At 40.6% G+C, this 26255-nt stretch overlaps 1 protein-coding gene across 1 annotated transcript; it reads left to right on the forward strand.

The window, feature by feature from the left end:
- The first annotated feature begins 4456 nt into the window (after positions 1–4456).
- On the forward strand, positions 4457–24304 carry LOC140560880 (nectin-1-like). Its single transcript, XM_072685508.1, has 7 exons — positions 4457–4854; positions 7220–7561; positions 13491–13793; positions 14420–14528; positions 17001–17137; positions 21882–22002; positions 22230–24304. The coding sequence occupies exons 1-7, from the start codon at positions 4788–4790 to the stop codon at positions 22300–22302; spliced, it is 1152 nt and encodes a 383-aa protein (XP_072541609.1). The 5' UTR covers positions 4457–4787; the 3' UTR covers positions 22303–24304.
- The last annotated feature ends 1951 nt before the right edge of the window (positions 24305–26255 follow it).

Here is a 26255-nt window from a genome sequence, read left to right on the forward strand (position 1 = left end):
GGTCCACGCTGAAATGAGGTACTTCTGAGTTTAAATGAAGGTTAATATGTTAAAATTTACTTCAGACTTTATACTGGTAGAATTAAGAACTTTTCAGAATGTAATATTTTACCATGCCAAGTCGAGAGTTATGAGATGGTCAGGACACAGGCTCAGTGCTACTGTAAAAGGAGAAGTGAAACAGATGAGTGTAGAAACCAGAGGCAGGGGCAGCAGGGAAATTGAGAGCTGGTTTGGGGCAACACCAGGACAGAACAGCATGAAGAAGGAAGGAAATAAATGTCACGAAAAACAGATGTTCAGTAAAACAGTGACAAAAACAGCCTATAATGACTGGACAACATGGTTATGTAAACCTGAATTATGGTGGGGTCTCAAGGCAAAATATAAAGGACAGGGTTGTTGTGAGGGTTTTACAGGGGAGTTGGAAGAGGGTCCGAGTTTATTGCAAAACCGTGTTCACTTCAGCTTTATCTATCTATCTTTTTATTTTACATTTTTCCCCCTTTTTTTCCAAGTTGGTGCTGCCGATTAACCCACCTATCCGTAGCTTCCCTAGCATTAGCAATGTTCTTGACATTAGGAGACCAACACAACAGGAGAATGCACAGCCAATAGTGCTCTCTTTGCAAAGTGGCACGGCTCAGGATTCTGACTCGACCCCTAGCGTACAGTAGTGGACTACACCGGTCTAAAACAAGCTTTCATTTGTTGGACTGATCATGAATGCCTCTTTATAAGCCCAGAACCCACATCAGCAGCAACTCATTAATTATTGAGCAGTTGGTGGCATGTTGCCATCTTTGATGATGCCAGTAACAGTCACTTTTTTGTAACTGCCAGTGTTTCCTGCAGTGCAGATCAGGACACCCAGAGAATAAACAGACTTCATATAGCTTCATAAAACTAAGAGCACATTCAGTTTCACTGCATTTGAGGAAACAGTACAGATATTAATGTCAGGGTGGTTTCAGCAGTTAAAACTGGTTCCCCCACAAGATCAGGTGGTGAATGTGAGATTTTGCACAAAACCTAACACAGTTCTGAGAAATGTTTCCTAACTGCAACTCAGGAGCTTTTCCCATGACAGCTCTGGAATGAGCAGCCATTTCTTGCATTTCTTCATGTACATTACACAAATGTGCAAATCAAACTGGTTTATTATATTACATACCAGTGCTCAAAATGGGCTGGTACTCAACCAGTACGCAGTGCCTGTGATTCTACATGTTACTCTTGTCCGTACCGTACTTTTTTTTCTGCCCTCTCCAGATCAGGTTGTGGGTGATCTATATTGACCCTATGGTTTTCTGCATCAACCATTGGTGAAACTGCTTCCCAAAGAAAACATCATCCAAGTATTAAGGGCCAAGAACACAGCACTGAAACCTGTCGGCACACCAGGAGGACCGAACTGTGTCTAATGGGGAACTGATGTTACCACCACAGTGGACACCATGTGATTCAGTGTCCTCTTTGAAAAACCATAAAAGCACTTGTTCCCTATTCCTGGTTCATGATCACTAAATAAGAAGGTTTGTCTGGTACCAGAAACATGGTTCTGATTTCTAGGGGGGTTGGGATGAAGGGTCATTAGAGGGTCAACATCTAAATAAGGGGAGTACCGGCACTTTTTCCCACTTAAAGGTAAAGGTGCACGTATTTGTCACTGTACAGCGAAATGTGTCCTCTGCATTTAACCCATCTGTGGTAGTGAACACACACACACTAATGGACTAGGGGCAGTGAGTACACACACACCCAGAGCGGTGGGCAGCCAACTCCAGCTTCCGGGGAGCAGAGAGGGTAAAGGGCCTTGCGCAAGGGCCCAACAGTGGCAGCTTGCCAAGCCCGGGAATCGAACCCACAACCCTGTTATCGATAGCCCGACGCTCTAACCGCTGAGCCACCACTGCTTTGTTTTTTTAATGTCTTAAAATCAGCAGTTTGCGCCCAGCACACCATCCACTTAAAGAGATGTGTGGTTGACAAGATGCAAATGATTTAAACTGAAAAGTCTTCAGCAACATTTCCACAGTTTAACTAAACTGAACTGCAAGTAAAACCAGTCTGAACAGGCTAGGTGTCAGTATGGATACCTGGATACATAATCTGTAATATACTATTTCAACAGAACATCATATCAGGTAAGACATGAGTACAAACACAAGCTTTTATAAGCGTAAGATAAGTTTTCCTAACGTTGTCTTGTGTGATAATTGAAATGTGGTCAGTTCCAGTGTTATGGCATCTTTGTGGAGGATGTAGGTTTGAATATTTACTCAATTCTGCCCTAAAAATCATTTCAGGTTGTCCTGCAATGCTCCCATTAAAACCAGTCATTCAGGAGGCTGATCAGGAATTTCATTGCATCTTCTAGACCCTGTTTGCACATATGCACTGTGCTGATGCATCATACATTATACATGAATCATGTGACACGGGTAGATTAATGTTGTTTTGGATGTAGACATGTGTGTTTGCTTGACCCTGGGGGAATGTAGTGTTGTTACCCACAACATTGTCTGATTGTGTTTCTATTGTAAAAGCATGTTTTTCAGTTCATACAGTTTAACCAGTTTAACCCGTTCAAACTAGCCACGCGTATTTACCAAAGAAACAGTGCAGCCCTTTTGTAAGTTGCTCTAATGTAAAAGAGCATCTGCTAAATACTAAATAGGGACACGCTAGCATCTGATGTGGTTAGGCTGTGGCTGGGGGTCTAAAAGTAGGCCTTATGTGAGAGGAAGTTAAAACACCTCCCAGAATAAGCAGCTCTGTTAATGAACATTAATAGATTAGGGCTGCCACTAGTGACTGCTGTTCTAGAGCTAAATGATTAATCAAATTTTCCTTAAAAAAAGTTAAATTGAGCAATCCAAAACCTTTTATTTTGACAAAACTGTAAATAAAAGTTTACTTATTAAGTAAAGAACTAGGTTTAAACAAGGACACTCAGGCAAGTATTAACAGTAAGCTCAGGCTGTATGAAGCACACAATGTGGTGATATACTGATGGGTAGCACGGAACGGCGGAACCGATCCGGAGCCAGAAACGACTGCCCTCATGGAGCAGTTATGTAGCTGGTGGTAATGAGGGAAAACCATCAAAAAATCATACAAATAAATAAAATGATGTTGAAACAATGCGTCGGTTTAAAATAGTGATATATATATAAACCCCATACAAAACCCAATGAACATTTCTGTACTGAATCATCCTCATAAACCAGGCACTGGGAAGGTGAAACCTCTCCAGCATATGAAACTCCTTCTTGTCTTTTGTCGTGTATGTTCACTTAACCAGGAAATATTAACCTTACAGCCACACCCTCTACCAAAAGTCCCCTTCACTGTACAACACTGCGCTCTACTGGCTCTGCAGAGGTCAACAAGAGCTAGTGCTGCTGATCATACAAGGTTCAGTGCCCTCATTTGATTCCTGTATTTGCTGCTCCAACATCTAAGCAGACACACACTGGCAGCAGGCAGCAGTATAACAGTACCACAAACATCTCTACATCAGTAGAATAATGCTGATATTGTGATTATTTGACACTATTGTTAAAAATTAAACACTATATTAAAGTGCTATAAAAACTGGACAGGGTACTGGACAAACTGCGGACAGGAAAGACTAAAAGGAGACAAACGGGTGACTGGAAACCGGACAGATATTGGAAGTGGATTGGGGAACGCACTGGAGACTGGACAAACAACTGACTGGGACAAACACGGGAGGAGACAGAAGCAGACACAGGAAGCTGAATGGGAGAGTGGACAGAAGACTGGAGGGGAGATTGTCGGGACTGGGGACATGACAGGAGAAAGGACAGAAGGAAAGAGACCAACAGGTTATCAGGGACAGGGAAACAAACACAGTGACAGGAACGGGAACCACTAACAGCTCCAGAAACATCCACTGACACGGGGACCAGAAGAACAAAAGAACAAACACAGGGTTTGGCCCAGAACCGGCAAAAGTGTGGCGTGGGAGTGGTGGGCTCTGCCGGTACATTGCTGGAGCAGGAACAGAGAACAAGTCACATGGATCTAAAATTAATTTAATTTTTAACTAAGGAATATTTTCCCACACTAAAGGTTGTAGTATGTGTATCAGACATGTGTCTGTACGTGACTGTAAGTGATTTTAGATCTATATGTCATATGGATGTTTCACAGGAGCAATTTAATAATAAAATCATTGACATTCACCTGAGGAATATTAATATTAAACTAAAGGTTGTAGTATGTGTATCAGACGTGTCTCTGTAGACCACAAGTGATTTGATATCTATATGTCAAATATATCTATATGTCATTTATGTTTTAGAAGATCTCACCTCACAACGTAAAGGACTAGGAAAGGATCTGCTGCTAACATTGGTGCCAGAAAATACGGTCCCCCTTCAGAGGTCTTGTGGAGTCAATGATATATAAACTTGTGACCTGGTGATCTACGTTTTTAAACAATGTCCGCACTTTTTAGACGGTCCCTTGTTTCTTCTGCGTCTGACGCAGCGACTCCGCCTATTTTGATTAAATGAACTCGGTAAAATAGAAAGATCAGGAATTGAGACAAAATATAACGATGGTTTGTTCCTCTGTTCCTCCATCGTTTAATTAAATATGATAAATGATAATCATCAATGGTTATGGTTGATTATTAAGTTGCGTCATGAGTAGAGGAGGAGCAAAGAGCTGCTTGGTCCAGGTGGTCTGACCTGGCTTCTCTAAAATATGATGCAGTTTTAGTTTTTCTGCTGGATTAATTTGACCTGAACATCATGAACCTTCTTGCTCATCGTCTGATGGTCTGTCTTGTATCCATTCAGCTCTGCAGCACAAGTACAGGTAGGGGCTCATGGCTGCGCGGTGGTCTTTCATGTAGCAGAGCTGGGGGGCTAGCTCCAGCTGAACTACACTGAATTAGAGGAGGAAGAAGTTTGAACCTGTACAGAAACACTAAAAACTGCTTTTTAAAACCTGTGTTTTGTTCAGTAGCTAGGTTAGCAGTTCTCTGCTGCTTCCATATCCAGAGAATAATAATAATAATAATAATAATAATAGTAATGTGGTATTACAAAATATGTTAACGCGTATTTCAGTATTTTTACTTATGTGGCAGTAGTTTAATCCAGCAGTCTCAAGCACCGTATTATTCCCTTCAGCTACACACTTACCACTGACCTTAAGTAGTCAGTCACCAATTGTACAATTTCTCCCACTTAAAAAGATGAGAGAGGCTGTAATTGACATCATAGCTAGACCTCAACTATGAGAGACAAAATGAGAAAAGACATTGTCTGATTTTTAAAGAATTTATTTGCAAATAATGGTGGAAAATAAGTATTTGGTCACCTACAAACAAGCAAGATGTCTGGCTGTCACAGACCTGTAACTTCTTCTTTAAGAGGCTTCTCTGTCCTCCACTCATTACCTGTATTAATGGAACCTGTTTGAACTCGTTAACAGTATAAAAGACACCTGCCCACAACCTCAAACAGTCTCACTACAAACTCCACTATGGTGAAGACCAAAGAGCTGTCGAAGGACACCAGAAACTAAACTGTAGACCTGCACCAGGCTGGGAAGACTGAATCTGCAATAGGCAAGCAGCTTGGTGTGAAGAAATCTACTGTGGGAGCAATAATCAGAAAATGGGAGACCCACAAGACCACTGCTAATCTCCCTCCATCAGGGGCTCCACGCAAGATCTCAGCCCGTGGGGTCAAAATGATCACAAGAACGGTGAGCAAAAATCCCAGAACCACACGAGGGGACCTAGTGAATGACCTGCAGAAAGCTGGGACCAACGTTACAAAGGCTACCGTCAGTAACACACTACGCCGCCAGGGACTCAGATCTTGCAGTGCCAGACGTGTTCCCCTGCTTAAGCCAGTACATATCCGGGCGCGTCTGAAGTTTACTAAAGAGCATTTGGATGTTCTGGAAGAGTTTTGGGAGAATGTTTTATGGTCAGATGAAACCAAAGTAGAACTGTTTGGTGTAAACACAACTCGACACCTCCTTCCATCAGCAAGGGCATTGAAGATGAAACGTGGCTGGGTCTTTCAGCATGACAATGATCCCAAGCACACTGCCAGGGCAACAAAGGAGTGGCTTCGTAAGAAGCATTTCAAGGTCCTGGAGTGGCCTAGCCAGTCTCCAGATCTCAACCCCATAGAAAACCTTTGGAGGGAGTTGAAAGTCTGTGTTGCCCGCCGACAGCCCCAAAACATCACTGCCCTAGAGGAGATCTGCATGGAGGAATGGGCCAACATACCAGCAATGATGTGTGCCAACCTTGTGAAGACTTACAGAAAACATTTGACCTCTGTCATTGCCAACAAAGGATATATAACAAAGTATTGAGATGAACTTTTGTCCAAATAGTTATTTTCCACCATTATTTGCAAATAAATTCTTTAAAAATCAGAAATTTCAGAATTTTTTTTCTCATTTTGTCTCTCATAGTTGAGTCTACCTATGATGTCAATTACAGGCCTCTCTCATCTTTTTAAGTGGGAGAACTTGCACAATTGGTGATTGACTAAATACTTTTTTTTGCCCCACTGTATGTGTATGATGCCTGTAGGTTGCTCTGATTCTGAGTTATGAAGCCTTGAATACTGGCGGTTCTATAAAAATGGATTCCCTTGGATTAGACTAATTATCTGATACCCGATCCAGCTAATTTTCTTAGCATCTTTTTATACCTGAAATTATAAATATATAATAATTATATTGAAATTATATTGTTAGGCATAATGGTACTTACCTGGTTAATCTCCTCAAGGTGGAGGATCTTCTCTGTCAATATCTCATGTAGAGTGTGAATAGAGAAATGAATTATTGGGTTATGCTGTAGATTTGTGCTGTGTGTGTATTGAAATCTAAATTGAGTTAACTAATGTATATTATATACTGGTTTTAATGCTTCTGTAGTTTGTAACCCTTTAGGGTGGTATGTTCTAGGGAAGGGGAGGTCTTAAGGCAGCAGCGCATGTGAGAGGGGTGACCGAGGGTAGCAGGGCCTAGCAGGTGGGCTTGTAGACCAGGGGCTGGGAAGCTGGGAGAAGCCTGGTGACTGCTTCCTTTCTTTTTTCCTATTTATTTAGTTAGTTAGTTATTTAGTTATTTTTATTATTTATTGATGGCAACATTATTAGGCATTCTTTTAACCTTACTTCATTTTTGTTTGTTTCTTTTTGAACAGCCATAAAGGTCATTGGTCAAAGGGTCACCTTCACAGCAGGAGAGGAAGGCACCTTGTTCTGTCAGCTGGTCGACACAAGTGAGCAACTTACACGGATTATATGGCAAAAAAGGACACCGAACAGCCCTAAGAATGAGAATATTTTTGTCATCACTCCAGACGGCAAAACAGAAAACATCAATGGATTAGGAGACAGAATTGAATTTATTGGAAACATTCAAGAATACATTGGTTCAGTTCGCCTGAAGAATGTGAACTTAGCAGATGAAGGAATCTACACGTGCATTTTCAACATCTTTCCAAGTGGACCCTTTGAGAGAGAGATACCGCTTACTGTACATGGTAAGATATGTCCTTCATGTTAATGTAAGCAATACATTTAGGATTTTGGGTTTTTTTCTTCAACTCTATTGTATGCTCATTTATAGGCGTGGGGTGTTAAGACTAGACTGTCTTGTCTAATCCTGCAGAGGTTTTGTTGGTTGAGGGTCTGCATTGTCGAAGACCGGGCAAAATACTGATGCCCACCACTGAATGTGCCTAAATTTGAACACCAGAACTGAGGAATCTTGTTTTCTTGTTTTCTGTGTGAGTCACGTACCTGAGGAAGATATGGGAGCAGGATGCACTACAGGAAGAAGGCAAACAAACTGGGGCAGTGTGGTGCTCTTGCAAATGTTCTTCTGGAAACTTTAGGTCCTGCTGTTCATGTGTATATTTATTTGACATACCACCTTCCTAAACACTGTTGCAGACCAAGTACATCCCTTCATGGCAACAGTATTCCCTATTTAGGATAATACACCCTGCCATTATTCAGCAACCAGTTGATCCATGGAGGACACGCCTTACCACTTGCAGGACTTAAAGGGCCTGCTGCTTACGTCTTGATTCCAGATACCACAGTACCTTCCCAGGTGGTACTTCCCATAATGCAAAAGGAAAATGTGATTCCTCAGATGGCCATTGCACCATGGTTATGAACCATTGCACCATGGTCTGATTCTGATGCTCATATGCCCCTTATAGGCGGTTTCAGTGGTTTTAAAGGGATAATGGGGAGTCCAATTAATATATTATTTAATCATTTTATAATATTTCACTGAATTTTTTTTATGACGATTAGGCTGCTTAAGGCTGTGAGTAATTCTAGACGGCAACGGTACTCTGTGACCAGTTCACTTTTAATGCAGACAGGTTTCACACTTGGACTGAGCAATGCAGAGCCATGCAAGCAGACAACATGATACAAGAGTCTGTTCTCAACATGTTTCACAACTCATCTGTAGAAATGAAGGGTAAATTGCAAGGTAATTGTTCTTGCACCATATGCATGTGAGTGAGTTTTCTCCAAAAAAATGGAGAAAACACTGGGATTAGCTTTTAGTCTAGCACAGATACCCGAGATGCCACTTCCCCAGCTTTTGCATCCAGCCATCCCCCTTCCATACATCCAGTTTCAGGCAAAGCTGTGGTAGAGACCTGGTTTGTGAGGTGTTGGTTTGTGAGGTGTTGGTTTGTGAGGTGTTGTTCTCCAGCTTGTTCTACTGAAGCACAATTGTTGCTAATTTGGTCTCAGAAAACATGTATATATCATATAAGTGGATGTCAGATTTTACGGCTTCATCGAGTTTGACTAGAGCTAGCAGAGCAGGATTTTCTTTTTAACAAAGGGAACAGTGTTTGAGGTTCAGTTTGTTGGATTTATGTAACTTTTATTATTCAGTTATACCAAGAGAGAAAGCTTTCCATTCTAGGGACCCTTTAATGACTTTCAAGAATGTGGAATTTAAAAAGGTTTTAATGGTTTACTTGCAGCACAAAACACGGCAGGACAAAACCCTCATTCCGATAATTAAACTAAAGGATTAAAAGGCAGATAGTGTCCATTAGGCTCGTTTTTAGTAAAGAGGAACAGCACATCAAGCAGGAACTAAAAACAACTGTTTTGCAGTTCTGGTGTATATATATAAAATATATAATTGTAAAATCTGGTGTGTAAGTCACTTCTGTGACATGGTCTGGTTTGTTCCCTGTTCCTTTGTGATGTGGTAATTTTATTTAAAATTTAGTTTGTGGTCCTAAACTAATTTACATTTGCAAACTGTCAGAAACTGGAGTTTATCTTTGTCTGCAAAATTAAACGCTGCATTTAATTTTACAAGCTTCACAAGCTCTGCGGCCTGGAAGACATATGGACAGACTAATACACAGACTAGAGTGGATTAGTCAGGTCAGATTTATTTGTGTAGCTTTTTACAACTTTTGTCGTCACAAAGCAGCTTTACATAATTAGTAATTAGTAAAAGACAAAGACAGAGAAGAAAGAATAAATAACGTAAGACATGAAGGATCAAAGACCCCCAGTGAGCAGCCAACGGCGACAGTGGAAAGGAAAAACTCCCTCAGAGCTGGAGGAAGAAACCTTGGGAGGAACCAAGACTCACAAGGGGGACACGACCTGTCCTCCTTTGGTCAGAACTATTGGTCTGCTGTGGGTGGGGAGTCTGATAGTCAGATTGATAGGTGGCAGCTGGTCTGGCGCAGGTAGAGGGGACCTCAGCGGGCAAACTTCCAGCAGGTCAGGCTGGGTGGCCATTTTACTTGGAGAAGGACCTGTAGCCTTTATCTAAGGGGAAACATTACTTACCAAAACATTACCGAACATTATCTGGACGGTTATTCCAGAGTTTCACTTTCCCCTTGCTTAAGTTTTTTAGAATTTTGGGAACGATTAAGAGGTCAGCAGAGATCTAAGTAGTCTTGATGGTTTGTAATATGTAATAAGATCCTGCAGGTACTCTGGAGCGAGGCCATGTAGGGCCTTATATGTTAATAGAAGAATTTTGTAATCAGTACAGGATTTAACTGGGAGCCAATGAAGTGCTGATAGAACTGGACTGATATGGTCAAATTTTCTAGTTTTAGTAAGGACCCTGGCTGCAGCATTTTGAACTAGTTGAAGTTTATTGAGACTGCTGGACAGTAGTGTGTTACAGTAATCTGGCCTTGAGGTAATAAAAGCGTGTGCTAGCTTTTCTGCGTCTTGTAGTGATAAGGAGTTTCTTAGTTTGGCAATGTTCCTAAGCTGCATAAAGGCTGTCCTACTAATATTGGGTATATGTTGTTGAATAATGGAAGCATCAGCCAAGTCTAACATTAAGTCGGACAGTTTATTTCTAGAGTCTTTTGGACCTAAAAGGAGAACCTCGGTTTTGTCACTGTTAAGAAGAAGGAAATTATGACATCCAGAGTTTTATATCCTTTATACAGTCCTCCATTGTCTGTAGTCTAAATTTATCGTCAGGTTTGGCTGATATATAGAGCTGTGTGTCATCTGCATAACAATGGAAATTAACGTCATATCTGCTTATAACTGAGCCCAGTGGTAACATGTGTAATGTAAATAATAGCTGCCCTAAAATTGAGCCTTGTGGAACTCCATATCTTACATCTGTGTCATTTGAAGATCTTTTATCTTTACGAACTGATAGCGTCCCTTTAGATATGATTTGAACCACGATAGGGCTGTCCCTGTGATTCCAACCATGTTCTCTAATCTTTCTAGTAATATAGTATGATCTATTGTATCAAAGGCTGCACTAAGGTCTAGTAGGGCTAATAAAGATACGTAGCCTTGATCAGAGGCAAGAAGGAGATCATTCGTAATCTTCACTAGGGCTGTCTCTGTGCTGTGATTGGGTCTAAATCCAGATTGGAATTTCTCATACGTGTCATTTTTACTCAGATATAAGCAGAGTTGTTGGGCCACAGCTTTTTCTAATATCTTGGATATAAATGTTAAGTTGGAGATGGGTCTGTACAGTGGGGGGAAAGAAGTATTTAGTCAGTCACCAATTGTGCAAGTTCTCCCACTTATAAAGATGAGAGGCCTGTAATTGTCTGATTTTTAAAGAATTGATTTGCAAATAATGGTGGAAAATAAGTATTTGGTCAATAACAAAAGTTCATCTCAATACTTTGTTATATATCCTTTGTTGGCAATGACAGAGGTCAAACGTTTTCTGTAAGTCTTCACAAGGTTGGCACACACCGTTGCTGGTATGTTGGCCCATTCCTCCATGCAGATCTCCTCTAGAGCAGTGATGTTTTGGGGCTGTCGGTGGCCAACACGCACTTTCAACTCCCTCCAAAGGTTTTCTATGAGGTTGAGATCTGGAGACTGGCTAGGCCACTCCAGGACCTTGAAATGCTTCTTACGAAACCACTCCTTTGTTGCCCTGGCAGTGTGCTTGGGATCATTGTCATGCTGAAAGACCCAGCCACGTTTCATCTTCAATGCCCTTGCTGATGGAAGGAGGTTTGCACTCAAAATCTCACAATACATGGCCCCATTCATTCTTTCATGTACACAGACCAGTCGTCCTAGTCCCTTTGCAGAGAAACAGCCCCAAAGCATGATGTTGCCACCCCCATGCTTCACAGTTGGTATGATGTTCTTTGGATGCAACTCAGCATTTACTCTCCTCCACCAAACCAAACAGTTCTACTTTGGTTTCATCTGACCATAAAACATTCTCCCAAAACTCTTCCAGAACATCCAAATGCTCTTTAGTAAACTTCAGACGCGGCCGGATATGTACTGGCTTAAGCAGGGGAACACGTCTGGCACTGCAAGATCTGAGTCCCTGGCGGCGTAGTGTGTTACTGAGGGTAGTCTTTGTAACGTTGGTCCCAGCTTTCTGCAGGTCATTCACTAGGTCCGTCCGTGTGTTTCTGGGATTTTTGCTCATCGTTCTTGTGATCGTTTTGACCCCACGGGCTGAGATCTTGCGTGGAGCCCCTGATGGAGGGAGATTAGCAGTGGTCTTGTGGGTCTCCCATTTTCTGATTATTGCTCCCACAGTAGATTTCTTCACACCAAGCTGCTTGCCTATTGCAGATTCAGTCTTCCCAGCCTGGTGCAGGTCTACAATTTTGTTTCTGGTGTCCTTCGACAGCTCTTTGGTCTTCACCATAGTGGAGTTTGGAGTGTGACTGTTTGAGGTTGTGGGCAGGTGTCTTTTATACTGTTAACGAGTTCAAACAGGTTCCATTAATACAGGTAATGAGTGGAGGACAGAGAAGCCTCTTAAAGAAGAAGTTACAGGTCTGTGACAGCCAGACATCTTGCTTGTTTGTAGGTGACCAAATACTTATTTTCCACCATTATTTGCAAATAAATTCTTTAAAAATCAGACAATGTCTTTTCTCATTTTGTCTCTCATAGTTGAGGTCTAGCTATGATGTCAATTACAGGCCTCTCTCATCTTTTTAAGTGGGAGAACTTGCACAATTGGTGACTGACTAAATACTTTTTTCTTTCAATAATAAAATAGAAAATATTAGATAACAGATACAGACCCATACACTTGACATTTATATCTAAGATCTTAGAAAAGCTGTGGCATACCAATTCTGCTTTTGTGAGAATCACATGTGTGGGAAATTACAATCTGATGATTCAGCTCTGTATATTAGCCAAACCTGATGACAAAAAGGGAGAACTGTATAAAGTGTGTGAAACGCTGTGTGACGTGTGAGTTTAAATGTGGTGTGTATCAGAACATCTGGGCAGTAGAACAGTTTTGTCGTGGTAACAGTGACTTTTATCAATAACTTGAATAAATAGTTCTGACCAGAGGAGGGTCCCCCTTGTGAGTCTTGGTTTCTCCCAAGGTTTCTTTCAATGTTTTAAGTTCTGTTGATCTGTTGTACTCTTACTGATTCTGTAAAGCTGCTTTGTGACACCAGCTGTACAAAGTGCTATAAAAATTTATTTTATTTGATTTCAGTTAGGGCTGCTATAAAGCAGACTCGGCAGCACCCCATTACCCACAATTCCTGTTCAACAGTTACTGCGACCAATCAGAGTGTGTGGGTTCTTTCTAAGTTATGAGCGTCATGGCAGAGAAGAAAATGACAGTACAAGAACACACAGTGGGAAAAGTAACAACAGAATAACTGAAACTGGCAAGATTATGTTGATCTGAGGTTCAATTCATTTTGATTGATTGCCCATCTCTATTCTCATTTTTAATACTTATCCATTGTTTTTAATATATAGACATTTTGTACACAGACATTTTCATAATACAAAATATTTTATTACTATTTTTTGTCATGCAGACAAAATGTAGCAGTAGTACTGTCGAATACATGCTGTTGATCAGTGTTCTTTAAGCACTCATGTAATCCACAATATGCTCATAAATGTTTATTACAATATGAATAGTCAATCCTCTACTAAAAAGGTTGTCTTCTATTACAGTTCGTCCTGTCGTCAGTGTGAACGCTGATGTGATTCCTGTTGCTGGTGATTCTGAAGTGATCTTGGTAACCTGCACCGCTAAAGCTCAACCCAAGGCAAATATTTCCTGGAATCTCGGTGCTCTGAGTGACCTTGTGAAGGTAGAAACTAATGTGTCTGCAGAACCTGATGGATTCTACACTGTCAAAAGCCACCTGATTGGTGTAGCATCCCGAGAGCTGAACCAGCAGAAGGTTCAGTGTTTGGTGAATCACCCTACCCTGAAGGAGGAGCTCATACTGGACTATGCACTAGTCATCCACTGTAAGTTGCTGTCAGCAGGCTGACTATTAGAAACCAGATATTAAGCATGTGTTGTACAAAGTTTTGAAGTGAAGATATTTAGAGCCTCTGCAGTGAACTATTTCAGATAACTTTCAATGTGTCAACTTTAATTCAAAAGATTTAATAATTTTATTTACAAATAATTTAATTTAAATTTTGAAAGAAGATCAGGTCAGGTCCTCTTATTCACTTTAACAGCAGCTCTGAAATATTTTCCTAAAGGTGGGAGAACACTGACAAAAATGTAACTTTTAATTTATAAAATGAAAAGTCTTAAATTGTAACAAGTGGTTAAAAATTAATGAAATGTGTTATCAGTTAACAGTTTCTTTCTTCATGCCCACTAGTCAAAAACTGTATTTATATCACACTTATTATTCACTTGCAACCACTTTCTACATTTAAATCACATTCAGTCACATTCACTGATTGGGAATCTAAAACCTGTTTTCCCCCCTACATTTCAGCTTTACTGCAGAGGTTGTGTCAACTTTGTCTCTTCACTTCAAAAATATATATGATTTTTTTCAGGGTACTCAAATATTTGTGTACAGCTGATATTTCTGAAAGAGTTATTAGGTATTTATATTTGCTGTTTTTGTCAGATCCTCCTCAGGTTGTGGATATTAAACCAGTTGGTGTCTCAACCACAGCTAAAGAGTTCCAGTGTATAGCCGATGCCAATCCACAACCAACCAACTTCACGTGGAGCAGGTAAATTCAGCTCTCTTTTTTTTTTTTTTTTTACACCGTTAAAATGGCAGCTAGCACAGTTACCATTCACAATTATCATTTTGTTATAAAAGAAGAATAGTTTATCAAGAAGGGCAAGAGCTTGGTCCCAAAAAATGACTGTATCAAAGCTCCTCTGTACACACACAGACAGTTCTTGGAGACGCATCTCCTTCCACAGGAGGAATTCAATTAAACGTTCTGGTGATCAGTAGTCATGGCTGGCTGTTACCATGCCAATGTCAGAAAAAGAGCTTATGTCTCAAACGATGCTATCTTAGAACAGAGGGTAAATACAACTTGGTTGCTCATTCACCTTCTGACCAGTCGCGTTTGGTGTGAAAGGCGTGTTTGTGTTTGTTGCATAAGGGTGTTCTTTTCTGTGTGTTTGGAGTCCTTTCACATCCTTTTGCACTTTTTGTGGTCAAAAAAAAGACTGAGTAACTGCTTGGGAGGAGTTTGGCAACAGGATGCGATATTGGTGGTGTGAATATTTAATAACTTATTTTGCCCCAAAAACGCCGCCACCAACTCCTCAGACTTGCTATTATACAAAGCTCTACTTTCTTTACTTTAAGCACAACTTAAAAGTTAGGTGTAGGTAATGTGCCAACTCTCACATTCATATCACAGCCAAAACAGAGCCATTTTCCTTATTTGTTGTGAAAAATAAAATCAGTTTTATTCAGGTAATAACTGACAAAAAAAAATTATTTAATTTGGTTTTAGATTCAATAGATTTAAATAAGGTTGAATTCAACCTTATATTCAACCTTATTTAAATCTGTTGAATCTAAAAATAAATTAAATCAATTCCTTTTGTCAGTTATTAACTGAATAAAACTGATTTTATTTTTCACAACAAATAAGGAAAATGGCTCTGTTTTGGCTGTGATATGAATGTGAGAGTTGGCACATTACCTACACCTAACATAAAAATATAATGTATAATAATATAATAATGTATAATGTTGCCAATAATGTAATAACTTAAATATAATAAATTATATAATAACTAAACTATGTGTGTATGGCTAGCCAAATTCAAGTGACTTGAATGTTACTTGTTCATGTTACTTTTTCCAGCAGAAGGAATTATCCAGCCTTGGCTAAGGTTTGTTCAGTTTTATTATGGATATGGTTCTTAATCTTTTAAGTCTTGCATATAAGTCAGAAAAGTAATTGCCACTAAAGGCTTTATATGTCAATATCAGGTTATAATAAGTAGTAGTAGTAGTAGTAGTACCAGTCTGTCTGGTTTATACCCCCTGACTAGTCCGAAGCTTGGCTTCAGGTTTTATTTACGCTTCCTGTACCTTGTCTAGTTTATTGCTCCCTTACTGATCCGAAGCTCTGCTTCACGTTTCGTTTCTTTTCTGATTACTGTCCCTACCTGCCCGGTCTAGTTGTTTCTCCCAAGCTCAGTTTGCGGTTTTCAGTTTGTATTTTTCCCTGTATTTTTCCTGAGCGCTACCTGAGCGTTTTCCTCCCAGCTCCCTGGTTTATTTTGCCTAGTCCAAGGTTAGTTGTGTTTAGTAGTTCTGTTCCTTAGTTTGCTGCACTCCTGTGTTCGTCTGTATTTTTATTACCCTGTTTTGTGTTTACCCTGCTGTTTTATTAAAGTTCATGCAAAGTCTATTCCCTGCAAGTGTTTCTTGTTTAACTGCAACGCCTGACGTGGCATGACGCAGTAGCAGTAGTAGTAGTAGTAGTAGTAGAAGCAGTAGTAGTAATAGCAGCAGTAGTAGTAATAGCAGCAGTAGTAGTAGTAGTAGTAGCAGTAGTAGTAGTAGCAGTAGTAGTAGCAGCAGTAGTAGTAGCAGTAGTAGTAGTAGCAGTAGTAGTAGCAGTAGTAATAGCAGTAGCAATAGCAGTAGTAGTAGCAGCAGTAGTAGTAGCAGTAGTAGTAATAGCAGTAGCAGTAGTAGTAGCAGTAGTAGTAATAGCAGTAGTAGTAATAGCAGTAGTAGTAATAGCAGTAGCAGTAGTAGCAGTAGTAGTAGCAGTAGTAGCAGTAGTAGCAGCAGTAGTAGTAGTAGCAGAAGTAGTGGTAGTAGTAATAGTAGTGTTTTATTATAATTTTGCTATTTCTTAAATGAATGAGTCATTTGTAACTTTAAAACTCATCTGCCATTTCCAAAATCTGACTGGGTGCTTCATTTGTGCTTACTACTGTTAAACTGAATAAAGGTAGTTCTCTGATTGGCTCTGATTTGGTCACATACATACAAATGACATATCTTCCACACCCTCAGGCAGTGCCACAGTTCCCACTTTATTTTGTGCTTGTGCTGTCACCCAAACAGTAGAAATCTTAAGGTTTTTGCATATTTCTTCTTGTTCTTTTAACAGCTGCCACAGCATATCCCAAGATAAAAACATTTCCAAAGAGTCAATTCTTACAAAATACTTTACCATGTGTTAATATAAAGTAATGATTTATTGTATTAACAGGGGGAACAAGACTGTTTCATCCAGGATGGATAAGCTGGTAATTCCAGTGACCCCTGATCCTGATGGCATCTATCTATGCAAGGCTTCAAACCTATATGGAAGTGCCACAGGTTTACTGTACGTTCATACATACCCAGGTGAGTCTATATTATGCATACAGCGTCCTCTATAATGTTTGGGAGAAAGACACATTTACATTTAATATGTTGTCTCTCAGTCTGCCCCAGAAAAAGATCAGTTCAAAGAAATCGCTGAAAGCCCAATTTCCATTCACCCATCTTAATCATTGAATTCTGGTGTTCCAGTCAATTCAATGGCTACGGGTGTATAAAAACAACCACCTAGGCATGCAGACTGCTTCTCATTTGTGAAAGAACTCTCAGGAGTTCTCAGGAGTTCAGTGAATTTCAGCGTGGTACAGTGATGGGATGCCACCAGTGCAGTCCAGTCGTGAAATTTTCTCACTACTAAATATTTCAGTCAACTGTCAGTGGTATTCTAACAAGTGTTGGGGATGGGGATGCTGAGATTCATTGTGCGCAGAGGTCGCCAACCTTTTTTGCAGAGTCAGTCGCTACAGACCTCCAAACTTCCTGTGGCCTTCAGATTAGCTTAAGAACAGAGTGTAGAGAGCTTCATGGAATGGGTTTCCATGGCTGAGCAGCTTTATCCAAGCATTGGATGCAGTTGTGAAAAGCATGCCAAAACTAGACTCTAGAGCGGTGCAGACGTGTTCTCTGGCGTGATGAATCACACTTTCTTCAGGCTGGCAATCCGATGGACAAGTCTGGGTTTGCCGGTTGCCAGGAGAACGGCAAATTCTTATGGTGTGGGGTTGTTTTTCTGGAGTTGGGTTTGGCCCCTTAGTTCCAGTGAAAGGAACTCGTAATGCTTCAGCATACCAAGAGATTTTATGCTCCCAACTTTGCAGGAACAGTTTGGGGATGGCCCCTTCCTGGTCCATAAAGACATGGATGAGTGAGTTTGGTGTAGAAACATCTGAAAAATCTGAAAAAATGGCCCACCGCTGATAGAAACTTACTACAGACAGCAAAAGGTTCTTCTTTAACAGCAAAAGGTTCTTCTACCAGCTAATTAGCTTATGGCTATCTTACACCCCGCCAACAGTCTATAGCAATGGTGCTTGAAATGAGGTGGGTTCAGGGAAATTTCTGGTGTATTGCTATCTTGGCAATGGAAAACACAAGTGCGCCACTGACTGAAAACAACCTAGGCAGACAAGCGTGCGCGATGCCCCATTGAAATAGCAGTCTGCCAAAGTCAGACCGCACCTGGCTCTAAAAGGGAATGGCAAGTTACACACTGATTGGTTTATTGCATGTTATGCCCAAAACACACCCATGATTAATTAATTAAGAGGTGCTTCAAGCGAATCGAGAGATGCTTTTTTTGGTCATTACGATAGCAAAGACACACTGATGTGCCCAAAATCAAGCTGCATGGTGCACACCTAAACATTGATAAAATAGGATCTTCTATGTCCACATGTTTATGGACGCATCTAATGAATGCATTCAGCAACTTTAAGTTGCACCCATTGCTGAGTGCTGTGTAAATGCACTTATCAAATCCCTGTAGAGAAGCCAATAGAATAGTGCTCTCTAGAGCAGATACTGGCATCATGCCTAATGCCAATCGTGGGCTAGAATGCTACAAAGCCACCTCAGCATTGAGCTGTGGAGCAGTGGAACTGTGTTCTTTGGAATTATTGTGCGCCATTCAGTACATGTTGGATTAGTTTGGGATGAGGAGAGGTGGTGATCATCCAACATCCTGATTTCACGAACACTCTTTCTCACAGCAATGACAGTTAATCCAACAAAAGCAGGATAACTTTTTTTTTTTTAAATATCCTTGATTTTGGAAAAAACAAGGAATGATCAGGTGTCTCAATATGTTTGTATTGTATTGTAGTTTTTAAATAACAATACATAAAACAAATAATAAAACATAAATGTCTTAAATCCTTATGAGGCCACCTCATAAGGTAAATCCTTATGATAATGAGACACCTTTTTATATGCCATCAGCACACATATGAACTTGAGTGACACCCCATTCTTAATCCATACGGTTTAATATGATGTCAGCCCACCCTTATAACATTTTCAACTCTTCTGGGGGGGCTTTCCACAAGGTTTAGAAGTGTGTTTATGGAAACTTTTGACCATTCTTCCAGAAGCACATTTGTGAGGTCTGACACTAATGTTGGACAAGAAGGCCTGGCTCGCAGTCTCCGCTCTAATTGATCCCACAGGTGTTCTATCGGGTTGATAGAGAGATACTTTACTGATCCTAAAGATTTTTATATATCTTAATAATAACAGCATAGTAAATACAATACAATAATATTAAAGATAAAAAATACAGATAAATAACAATGAAAAAATAATGTGCAATATGAGTGTCAGCAAATATGACCGTAAATATGTAAATATGTGCATATATTGGTATTTAAGTAAAGTGTACAGCAGTGCATATGTACAGTAGTGTTAATAGTGCAAATAAATAAAACCTATGATTAAACATAAGAGACTCAGTCCTCATCTGTCCTCCTCCCTCCTCTGGCCCCACTGGGAAGAGTTGAAGAGCCTGATGACTCTCGGAACAAAGGCTCTCCTGAGTCTGTAGAACAGCTCTGTGACAACCTGCCACAGAACTTGCTCCTTTAGTCCATAATGACAGTGTGGAGTGGGTGACCTCCATGATGGAGAGCAGTTTGTGCTGTGTCCTCCTCTCTGCCACCTAAACCACAGAGTCCAGTTCCACACCAACCACTGACCTAGAACGTCTGACCAGCCTGTCAAGTTGCATCTAGTCTTTTTTTTTTTTTTTATTCTTTCTCCCCAGCACATCACAACATAAAAATGCAGCTGGACACCACAGTCTGATTGAACATCTGCAGGAGCTTCTTACAGATGTTGGAGGATCCCAGCCTCTTCAGAAAGTAGAGCTGGCTCTGGCCCTTTCTATACAGGTTGTCTGTGTTGGCTGACCAGTCCAACCCATCATCCAGGTGCAGTCCAAGATAGCTGTAGGTCTTAACCATCTCCACATCAACCCCCTAAATAGAGACAGGAGTGTGGTTTTGGCAGAAGCAGGTTGTTCCTACGGCACCATGCCACAAAGTCATCCACAAGGTATCTGTACCCCGCCTCCTGCCCTCCCCTCCCACAAGCCACAATGGAAGTATCAGTCTGTTGGAGCTGTAGAGACTTGAACAGGGCAGTCAAACCGGTTGTAGAAGCTGTTGAACTCAATGTCTCTCCGTACATCACTGTCTGTGTCACTGTCCATCCTCTGTGTACAGCCAGTGATGTTCTTCATTCCATTCCATACCTCCCTCATGTTATTGTCCCTCAATGTCTGTTCTACTTTCTTCCTGTAGTCCGTCATGCAGTGTGTAATCCCCTTAGTGTCCTCACCGTATGGCTCCTGCAGTATGCTCCATTCAGTTGACTCAAAACAGTCCCTGAGCTGCTTCGGCATGAGAAGACTATTTCCTGAAGGAGCGTGTAGTTACAGGTTGCCTGTGGACCTGGGGCTTGTACTGTGGCTGCAGGTAGACCAGGTTGTGGTCAGATTTTCCCAAAGAGGGCGGGGCAGAGATTTACATTCACATTTTACGGCATTTAGCAGACGCTCTTATCCAGAGTGACCTACAAAAGTGCTTCGCTAGATCAATTGTCCTGTTCTTCCTGGTGGGCCAGTCCACATACTGATGAAAAGCAGTTAGCACTGATTCCAGTGTAATATTGTTCAAATCTCCAGAGATGGCTATAAAAGCTTTAGGATGCTGGATTTGGAGTCTCGCAGTGGTTGCATGAATGAAATCACACACAGCCTCAGCATCTGCACGAGGAGGAACATGAACATACACACAACAATGGCGTGGGAGAGCTCTCTGGGCATGTAATGGGGTCAGAGAGCAGTTCAGTATCCCGACAGCAGATGATCTCCTTCACAGTTACATGTCCTGGGTTGCATCATCTGATGTTTACAAAGAGTGTGAGCCCCCCCCACCTTTAGTTTTGCCCGTCCGTTTGGTGTCCCTGTCCGCTCTAACGGTAGTGAAGCCGGAAATGTCCATGTTAGCATTGGAAATGTTGCTGTTCAGCCACGTTTTTGTGAAGGATAAAAGACTATATTCACGATGCAGCCGCTGTTTACAAACCAGCGCCGCCAGTTTGTCCATCTCGTTGGTCAGAGAATTCACATTCCCCATCCCCATGTCATGCTGGAATAGGAAGGTACTAAGGGGAACTAAGGGGCCGAACCCAACTCCTGAAAAACAACCCCACACCATAATCCCCCTCCACCAAACTTTACACTTGGCACCACACAGTCAGACAAGTACCATCGTCCATTGGATTGCCAGGCAGAGAAGGGTGATTCGTCTCCACTGCTCTATAGTCCAGTGGCGGCATGCTTTACACCACTGCATCCGCCGCTTTGCATTGGGCTTGGTGATGGAAGACAGTTGACTGCGGAATATTTAGTAGTGAGAAAATTTCATGACTTGTTGCACAGGTGGGATCCTATCACGATACCACACTGGAATTCACTGAACTCCTTCACAAATGTTTGTAGAAGCAGTCTGCATACATATGTGCTTGGTTTTATACACTTGTGACAATGGGATTGATTTGGAACACCTGAATTCAGTGATTTGGATGGATGAGTGAGCAATATAGTGTATCTCTCTCTATCTCTGTCTCTTTCTCTCTCTCTCTCATTTGTGGGGAAACCTGGAATTATCTGAATATCTGATCCAGATAAGCCAAGTGAAGCCTGTTTGAGCTATAGTGTCGTTCTTTCACATGGTGTTAAAAAGAACCTTTTTTTCCTCTTTCCTCTAAGGATCCTGTACTGCCTGTTGGAGTTTGTTCTCCACCCTTGTCATTGGACTTGCTATATTTTTTATTTTGAAATGTGTCTTTACTTGGAGATTTTCCAAATGTATTTCACAACTGAGAGAAAGGTAAGTTTATTCATTTTAATTTAATGTACAGATCTGTAAAAGTCTAAAATGATTTATAGTCATTTAAGTTGACATAAGTTGTTGTAAGTTCATGTTTTGAGTCCTGATAACCCCAAACATCATCTAAAATGTTTTGTCATTGTTAATAAAATATTCTCCAAAATTATTCCTGATGCAAGACCCAACCAACAATGAATATAATGCTAATTTAAACCCATCCTCTCTAGGCCTTCTGGACATGTTCCTGTGCCTGATACCACAGGGAACCACAGGGACAGCAGTGGCAGCGTGAACTTATAAAGCTGTGTGAGCTGGTCGTCTAAATTCTCTAACTATACCAGTCCAGTCACCTTCCTGGGACAGGAACCGTATCAGCAGAAGAACTGAAAATAATGTGATGACAAGGCACATGACCACGAACACTGAGACTTCGCTTAAGGGACTAGAGGAGCAAGAGAGCTAAGGACCAGAGAAGCAACAGTAGGACACACAAGAGAGCAGAGTCTGTTTAAAGTCAGCATTAATGTTATTCTTTATCTCAGGTCAGGTGATCAGTGTTACTAGGTACATCTAAATGAGATCAGTGGGTGATTTTGGACTTTTTTCCCTTTCCAGTTGGACCATACCTTGTCGTGGTGGGGAGAATTTAACCTCTGTTTTGATTGGGGGGAAACAAAATGGTCATTCAGACTTTACTTTGTAATGTTATGTAATGTTACTGCAGGCCTCAGCCTCAGCCAAAGAGCCTGCACTGTAGTGTGTGGCACTTTGGTCACAAACCACCTGTAGTGTGGGTGGGGAAGAAGTGGGGAAATTTGTGGGTGCAGTGTGACTGTGCATAGGGTTTCCAGTCGTAACTGCAGGATGCAGAGTGTGTGGATGGTACACTGACTACAGGCCTTTAAGACCTTAAACCTAGTGTTATTTAAGCTACTGTACCTATAAATGTACACTAGACTGCTTATAGCAGTCTCAACAGGTTCTACCACTAGGGCCCTACACACCACTCTCTTTAAAAGAACGATGTGGTTGAGACTAGCTTATGATTGTACTCATGTCTTATGGCTCAGCGGTTAGAGCGCCGGGATATTGATAACAGGGTTGTGGGTTCGATTCCCGGGCTCGGCAAGCTGCCACTGTTGGGCCCTTGAGCAAGGCCCTTTACCCTCTCTGCTCCCCGGGCGCTGGAGTTGGCTGCCCACCGCTCTGGGTGTGTGTCTGTACTCACTGCCCCTAACACGTGTGTGTGTGTGTGTGAGTGTGTGTTCACTACCAGATGGGTTAAATGCGGAGGACACATTTCGCTGTACACTGTACAGTGACAAATACGTGCACCTTTTTTTACCTGATATGATGTTCTGTTGAAATAGGATATTACAGATTGTGTATCTAGGCATCCATACTGACTCCTAGCCTGTTCAGACTAGCCAAGCATATTTACCAAGGAAACCGTGGAGCACTTTTGTAAGTTGCTCTAAAAAAAGAGCATCTTCTAAATACTAAATAGGGACACGCTAGCATCTGATGTGGTTAGGCTCTGGCAGGGGGGCTAAAAGTAGGCCTAAGGTGTAGGACAATGGCGTAAGGGAGGAAGAAAAACTAGGTTTAAACCACCTTAGAGACCTTATAAACTCTCAAAAATAAGAAGTAGAATAAAGGAATGCTGTTGTTGAAGATAAAGTGAGTACAAATACCCTAAATATGTTAGAACTACTTATGAACTCATAGAGTTAATAAATTAACTTATTCTGTTTATTCTTTTTTGGCCTTCTTCTCAAAATAACGTCATGACTTTAATGCTTTGTCTAGACCCAAATTACAAAAATAATCTTTACATATATTACATAAATCAGTTTTGTGCTGTGTTGTTAAATGTTAGCTTAACCTTCCTCTTGTGTTAACTTTCTGTTACTCTTTCTTATGTTAACGGGTCGGTTTTGACCCGTGTCTTAAATCACCCTTCAGATAGCCTAAAAACAATTATTTATCCTTCAATTTGTTTCTTACCTCTTAGTTACCTTGTTAGGCTTCCTCATCCATGAAATGATTGTTTTAAATATTTTTTGTTGTGGCCCTCTGGGCCCTTCTTTTGAGAGAATACCCCACAGCTTCAATATAAAAATATAGTCAAATGAACCTCAAGAGAATAATATAAATAAAATAGGGTTGTTATAGTACCTGACTATTACTGAAGGGCATTGGAACACATTTCCTAAATGTAAAAACAAAAAAACAAAAAACAAACAAACAAACAAACAAACAAACAAAAAAAAAATATATATATATATATATATATATATTTATTTTTTTTTTTATTTATTTTTTTTTTTATTATTATTAACTATAGTAACATCTATTGTGTTACGGGTCAATTTTGACCCATATATAATTACTTCAAGAATAAGGCAAAAAACATGAGATATTTTATTTAAATATAACTTTAATACAAATACAAAGTGAAAAGCACCAGTAATAAACAATAAATAATTAGTATTAAATAATAACAAATAATAAAAATAATAATAATAAGTAGATTTCAAAACAAACAAACAGCCAATCAAGCAAATCAAACCCTCTAAAACCAAGTACTAGTTTTATAAATAATCTTTGTGCAAGAACATGCATGTGTACTTGTGCAATATTAGATGCATGTGTGGCAAAAAGTGACACTTTTTGTGTTCTTTGCAGAGATATTTTTTGCAGGTGAAGCACAATGTGTTTGTCTTTCTGTCCTTATTGCTAGGGCAGACCTGACACCATCTGATTCTTTTAGAATCAGATGGTCTCACTGGGGTTGTGGCTGTTGTGGTTGATGTTGAGGCAGGGATGGTTGAGGAGGATGCTGGTGCTGATGCTCTTCGTGTTGCTGTGGGTGTGGATGGAGTGCTTGGTGAGCTCTGCAGCTGTCTGACCAAGGCTGCAGCGGCTGGGTTTTGGGGCACCCGTTCCCTTTGCTCAATGTGTGCCTTGACAAGGGATCTTCCTAGCTCCTCAAGAAACATCCTTCGCTTGTTTTTTTTGTTTGAGTTCCACCCTTGGTGAATTTGGTTCCACAACACAAATGCATTGTATGCAGACACATCGAGGATGTTGTAAAATACAACCATTAGCCATCTCCTGGTCATTTGCTGGCAAGTGTAGGTGGCAGTCAGCTTGTCCAGGTTGTCCACTCCTCCTTTGTTTTTGTGGTAGTCCAGGATAATTATGGGCTTTCTGTCACTTCCTGATGACACAGCTGCATCTTTGTGAACAGAATCACATTCCGTCGTTTTTTGGACAGTATGAAACTGCAGTGGTGGTGTCTGTAAAAACAAACTTTGAGGAAAGTGGAGCCCTGTCCTTCACCTGCAACATTTCAGGGGCAGCTCAGGTTTATTCTTTTTTACAGTGCCCACCATGGTGAGTTTCCTTTTGAGAAGTTTTTGTCCAAGGTCGTAGCTGGTAAAAAAAATTGTCACAAGTAATGTTGTGACCCTGCAGTCCAGAAGTCCTATCGATCCATATCCAGAAGCCCCTAACTCAACCTCAAGTGTTTGGAGGTAGAGCTGGCTGTGGGTTGTTGGTTTACAGTGTGTTTATGATTTCAGTTTTGGAATTTATTATTGTTTTCTAACCTTAAATTATACCTAGAGTCAAAATCGACCCTAACAACAGAAAGGTCATAATTTTATCAAGAGCATTTTGTAATTTAGTAAAATATATTTTTATTTATTTATTTGTTTAAATAAAGGTTCTAGACAAAGTAACAAAAAACTGATGCAATAAACACATTTATTTAGTATTTTTATGCATTTAAACTTACAAACGGGTCCCTCACGACCCTAACACTAGAGGAAGGATATCAAATTTAATCAAAAGACTTACTTATTTTGTTTAGTTTTTTTTTCTTTTCTTTCTTAGTTTTTTTTGTGTTGAGGTGAGTGAGTGACTGAAACTGTGGAAGTTAAATGCAGTGATTTATTTGGGTGTCACACTTTTATATTGACATCCCGCTCTGTAATCAGGGGTCTCCTCTGACTGTGAGACTCGCTAAGTTGGCAGGTCAACAAGAGCTAGTGCTGCTGATCATGCAAGTCAAGTGAAGTGGGTTTTATTGTCATTTCAACTACATACAGAGTACACAGTGAAACGAAACAACTTTCCTCCAGGACCATCGTGCAACATAGACACAGTGCATACAGAACACAAGTGCAACACAATACAAGTTCAGTGCAGACAGACAACACAATACAAGTGCAGACAAGGTGTCTACA

The sequence above is a fragment of the Salminus brasiliensis genome, chromosome 8 (assembly GCF_030463535.1).
Source record: "Salminus brasiliensis chromosome 8, fSalBra1.hap2, whole genome shotgun sequence".
Classification (NCBI taxonomy): Eukaryota; Metazoa; Chordata; class Actinopteri; order Characiformes; family Bryconidae; genus Salminus; species Salminus brasiliensis.